The sequence below is a fragment of the Sinocyclocheilus rhinocerous genome, unplaced genomic scaffold (genome assembly GCF_001515625.1).
Source record: "Sinocyclocheilus rhinocerous isolate Xijiao unplaced genomic scaffold, SAMN03320098_v1.1 scaffold5585, whole genome shotgun sequence".
NCBI lineage: Eukaryota > Metazoa > Chordata > Actinopteri > Cypriniformes > Cyprinidae > Sinocyclocheilus > Sinocyclocheilus rhinocerous.
Window position 1 is genome coordinate 226,740 of NW_015644340.1, and position 6,000 is coordinate 232,739.

Consider the following 6,000-nt stretch of genomic DNA (forward strand, 5'->3'; position numbering starts at 1 on the left):
TGTTTTTCCGGGTCAGCAACAGAGTTTCACAAGTGTGTTTGTTGACGAACGTTTTATAAACAAGGCTCAGTTCGACACTGTATTTGCACATCGTTTGATACTGAAAGATGGAGCAGTCTCCGCTATAAAAATCCCGGTTCAGAACTGCAGACGGTACGTGAAACTACATCAAATGTCTGTGTTTTTTTGCCAATCGGAGCTCAAGTGCTCGTCAATCGTTAGCTCCGCCCATGGCGCCTCCTGGAGCTCGGCTGTTTACGGAGAGAATCGTATAGCTGTATCTTTCTTTTATAAATATGATAAAACTAAAGACTTTTTGGAGATATGAAGGATGCAGTACTACTCTATAGGTACTCAAGATTAACATGAGATTGGCAGAAACTGTGTGTGTTTTGTCCCCTTAAAAGTTACAAAAGTTATTGCGTCAAAATCAGTGAATGGTTTTATTTTTCTTTTGTTCTTAGATTAACATAATTGGCACAAACAGCAGCAGGTATACAGGCTGCTGTCACTTTAAGACCTAATGCAAGGCTCCAATATACTGGTACACGCTTTTTTTTTTTTCTCAACTGTTTATGTTCACTTAAGAAAAAAACAACAACTGTATTTACAACTGAGGACATTTTGAGCTAATTGTGTGTGTATTTGTTAAATGCAAGAAGATGTGAAAGAGAACAGAATTCAGAATTTTCACACTATACAAGAGACAGCTTTTTGCATGCATGCTTTGGATGTGTGCGCAGCACAGATAACAGAAAGTCAGTACCAAATTGAGTTCACCTTCATGTCGTCTTTCACTTGAATTGTTTAAAATCACATTAAAATGCACACACAAATCAATAAGCAGAATCGAAATGTGTCTCATTGAATCCACGGTTCTTTGAAATTTGGAACCAATTCTAAAACCAAACCCGTTCTCGATACCCAAACCTATTTACTCACCCTCATGTTTTTCAAACCTTTCTTCTGTGGAATATTTTGAAGAATCTTGGTAACCAAACAGTTTTGACTGTGTACGGACAAAAAAAAAATAGACATTTCTCAAAGTATCTTATCTGATGTTTCACAGAAGAAATAAAGTTATTTAGAACAACAAAAGGGGAGATTTTTCATTTTTGGCTGAACTTTCACTCTAAGTGCATTTCTTTGCAGCAGAAGTTTAGCAGTGTTACTGGTGCTGCAGCACATTAGAGGACATTAGTGTTGGGTTCTGGATGGGGGGCATTGGATGGTGCTGCAGGACTGCAGTCAGCTGCCAGGCGTTACTGTGGTTGGGATTTTGATTGCTGGACTGGTTCCCTGATCGAAGGGGCCCTGCATTCTGAGCTGCGGTTAGCTAGCTTAAGGGGCATAAAATACCATATAACAACTCAAACTCTCACACACCAACACATCTCCGATCCAAGCTTGAAACCAAACCATAGGACATTTTTACACTACTAATAAATCACTGAAAGTACTCACACTCTCACCCACACAGAATTCACAAACAAAACACATGGGCACAAATACGAGAAGCTTATTACCACACCGCACGTCCAACTCTTGAAAAACCGGCAAATTCCCCACATAGCGCTAATGATAAGGGTGCCTGCAGTCTTAAGGTCACTGCAGAGCTCCGTGTGACGATGGAGAGGAGGATCAGGAATGCCCTGGCACACACTCACACAGACCGACCCACAACCTCCTAACAGGAAGTCAGTGGGTAAATACCCAAACAAAACACGTCAAACAAGCCAACAAAGGGACCCTCTGTGCACTCTAACCCAGAGTCCATTATTAGACATGAAGCCAAGTACATTAACTAGATGCTAGGCCAACAGCTGAGCTAACCCGCTTTACAGTTAGCTGTTAGCACAAAGATCAATCGGTCCAATCTGGCAACTGCAGCCATGGTGAGAGTAACGATTCAACCGCAATCAAACTCCTGAAGCCCTAAGCCATTGCCTGCCGTGAGTCAGAGATGCCAAGCGAGTGCAAAACTACTGATCGATATTTAGCCTAGTCGCATATCAAACCTCTCATTCCTGCCTCAGTGAATCGCAAATACTACCATTAAAAATGAATCATCTTCATAGTTGTGCCGTTTCTTTTCTTTATTTCCTTTTTAAAGTCTTGACATCTGAAGGCCAGATTATGAATAATCATGTGAATATTTGATGCTATGAAAAGCATGAAAAGCCAGTGGTAAAACTGAATTTATTGTAGAAAATAGAAAATTATGTTTGTACATTTTAGATTGATAATGGCAGCAGTAATTCATTAAATGATATATGCCATTTGGGGTTAGCAATAATTTTGTGGTTATGTTCATAACAATACCTGCATTTACATATCATTTCATGATGTTAAATCAAAGAAGATAGCATGTGCAAATAATCAATGTAATCAGCAAGTAGGGTTGGGCCGATAGACGATGCCATCGTCCATCGCCGATGGCTGGTAGACCATCGTGACCCCCCCCATTCCCCGCCCGCATCGCAATACCGTGTTCGGAAAGAAAATGACGTGTAGGCGGAACCCCTAAAGGGAATAAATACGAGATGGGAGGAAAATATATATTTCAATATTTTTCCTTGCAATTATATAATTGGGTAATTATACTACATATTTCGGCGTCAGGGAGCCGCTATTATACCTGGCATTGAAACTGGCATCGTGCTTTTGAATGCACGATCGCTTTTAGTTTCACTTTCGAGATTCGCAATCGCACGTACTCCGTTTATACTATGGAGCGGCAGTACTTGTCACACATTTTACAAGATTATATGTTTGTCAGTGGTACTGAGGATCTGTAAATCATTCGCCATCGTCCTCAGTCATCTCTCAGTATTAAAGTAGCCCAATTCCGTGGGAAAACCGTGGACTTGTCAACACTAACTGGACGCGACAACACTGTTCATTTAAATCATTTGAAATTTGTGTCAGCACGTCATAAATAGAACGCAGCAGCAGTTTACTTTCGAGGATTTGTCGTGTTGTGCCGCATCCAGTGTAGACAGCATCACTGATTATAATAAGTTCTATAGACTGATCTATATATAATAAATCTCTGTTATAGATCAGTGGTTCTATAGTATTTTGTTGCGCCACGCCGCTCGCGTCCGGTGTAGACACGGTGTTAGGAATCGTGTTTTCCCTTATAAGGATTCACGCTTTGGGCACACCCCTAACTCTTCCCCCACACCCCTCCACCCACTCGCCCCCGCCGATGTCATCGTCCATCGCGATGTTTCACTGTAGACATCATCCTATGCCAATTATGTACACATCGCCCAACCCTATCAGCAAGCAGAATTATTAGTGAATTCCTCTCTCCATAGTAATCACTAAAGCTTTCTATAAGTTGGGCGGTTTTTGAGGCAAAGTAGCCAAACAGAGTTTCTAGTCTGAAGAAATCTTCTGTGGAAGAACATACCTGAGGCACTAATATGGAGTTGCTCTTTCAGAAGATTGGCAATGATATTGCTAATCTCATGCTACAACTGAGAATTAACCATTTTAAACCAGTTAAGTAAAGTTTGTCCTATTCTCACAAAAGGTTTGCATTCCCCCGAAAAATGACTCTAAAACTGATGATGGAAATAACATACTTTGTAAGTAAAATCTGTATGTCAATGCTTTTGCAAGCATACAAAACTTGTCTTGGGTAAAAGCAGAGCTTTGGAGAGAGAGAACGCAAAAGTTGAACTAATGCAAAGTTTACATGGGGGAACAAGTTTTGCTGAATTTTTGCTTGCTAAATCCAGTAATTTCTATTAGGGCTGGACAATAATTCAATATCAATATGTATCGCGATATAATTTTTTTCAATAACGGTGATATGATTTTTCTATAGAAATCCATGCGATTGGGGATTTTGTGGAGGGTGAAAGATTTCCCTACACAGATTTTGCAACAGGACTAACAGAAAGCTGCTTGAATGTGTCTTCCATATGAGCTGTGCTTCATACAACAATACACTATTGACAATAAAAAACAGCTTTTTTTTGCCTGCAAAATGTGAAGCCCATTATCTTTAAATGAATAAAACCAGTTGTGAGCCACTGAACTAAGGAACCTGAACATAAGTAAACATTCCCAAGTTACCACAAATACACCATTGGGGGTGTACATATCCACCAACTACAAGTCCACTCACGCTAACGTTGTTCAACTGCTTTATCTTAGTCAAAAATTGACCAAGAAACTAAAAGCAAACATCTCAAGGTTGCAGGAAGTAGTCAATAAAATCCAAAGTCTGGAGGGCTGCGCAACGACGCAATATTTCATTTGCTTTCTCTGCCTGCGGTTTCCTCCCTGTCTGCAGGTCCTTCCTCTCAAACCATCTTATCTCAGCAGCCCACGGAAATATGGAGAGGGCAAACGTTTATAATACAATGCATTTCTTTTAGAGGAAATCGCTTTGGGAGGTTGTTTGATACTGGCAGTGCATACGGAAAAAACGAGGGCAGAGGGAGCGTGCTAAATAGAAAGAGAAAGGGAGGGTTGGAAGGTGACGCAGTATCCCCAGGTAACCTCCACCAAATATATCAGCGCTGTGACGTTTCTCCAGAATGGGGTACCCCTAAATGGAGTATAAACGCGCCCTTTTCCACACTTCTACCCATGATTCCTTGCGGGCTAAGAGGAAGGAAGGCCTACGCACATGTCATATTTCACAATAGCTCGTCACATTCCTTAGTTTTCACCCCCACCCCTTCAGCACGTACACCTAAATGCACACACACCTCCAACCTAACACACATCACCTCAGAATGCAACCGATATTATCTCGCATACAAGATGTGCAAACCTCGGACAACAGCCCAACATACGCTCATTCGCACAACTCCAGTGAGATTCTAGACTCGGTGCGGGACAATCCCATGTCACGTGGCCAGACTGCATGCTCGTAAGACTTGTTTTTGGCATGCTTCGTTTAATACTCATATCACTACTAGACTGGCCTTTAGACACCCTGATCTCTAGATATCGCTATCAGCACTGTATCAGCAAATAATTAGGCAGAACCACGTCACAATGATGGTATCAGATGGTAATACCATATTCATAATACCATGGTACTCCAAAGTCCTTCAAAGAAAGCTACAGAATTAGCATCTAAGGAATGGATGTCCAAAAACACGTACTGTGGCCAAAAACCTAATGGTAATACCATGGTAGCTTTTTTGGTGATATCCTCATGGTATATGTATATTTTAAAGTCATTTATATCTGTGCAGACGTCAAGGGAAATATAAGAGGAACAGCGAGTAGTTCCTATTCACATGCTCACAAGGTTTAGATATCAATTGCACAATTTCAAACTACCCTCTGACCGCTACATAAACTTAAACACACTAACACATCCTACACAAACACACACACACAGCAGACAGCAGTTGTCCATCTGTGAAAATTGTCTGAGCTGGAATCTCGCCTAACATACATCAACTCCAGCACCAAATACAAGCAGACGGGTTGTAATAGAACCTGCATGTGTGTGTATGTGTGTGTGTAGCTACCGAACCATATTTTGAGGACAAATTTGTACTCTGAAGTGAGCTGAATCCTCATTTTGGGAACGTCCTCATTTGTAAAAAAATAGTACAAATATAATGTAAATAATGTTTGTTTGTTTGTTTAATCGTGAAATAATCAATGCAATCCATTTAATTTATATTTATACAGTTGCATGCCCAGTCTATTATCTGCTATTTGTATTGAATTTAAAACTTTGACTTCTATTTTAATAATTTTATTGCTATTTAAAACTTTGACTTTTCATAACTTTTTGAAGTATTAAAATAAGCAATCAGTAATCATCCGGTTATTGTAAGTCATCACAATATGCATATGATGATTTGTACATTTGCGATATTTCAAAAATGTCAATATCGCACAGCTATATGAGCTGTATATAAAACCATAAAAGTAGGGCTGCACGATACTGGAAAAAATTCACATTGCAAGATTTTATTTTTCTGCGATATATATTGCGATATGAAAAAAAAAAAA

The 6,000-nt window shown here is 39.9% G+C and overlaps 1 protein-coding gene across 1 annotated transcript in view; it reads right to left on the reverse strand.

The window, feature by feature from the left end:
- The window catches only part of LOC107758131 (EMAP like 4), a 53,137-nt gene extending 51,243 nt beyond the window's left edge, over positions 1 to 1,894 (reverse strand). The window contains exon 1 of the mRNA XM_016575800.1: positions 1,834 to 1,894. Within this exon, the coding sequence (XP_016431286.1) occupies positions 1,834 to 1,894 (61 nt within the window). The remainder of the gene's footprint in view (positions 1 to 1,833) is intronic.
- Positions 1,895 to 6,000: the final 4,106 nt, after the last annotated feature.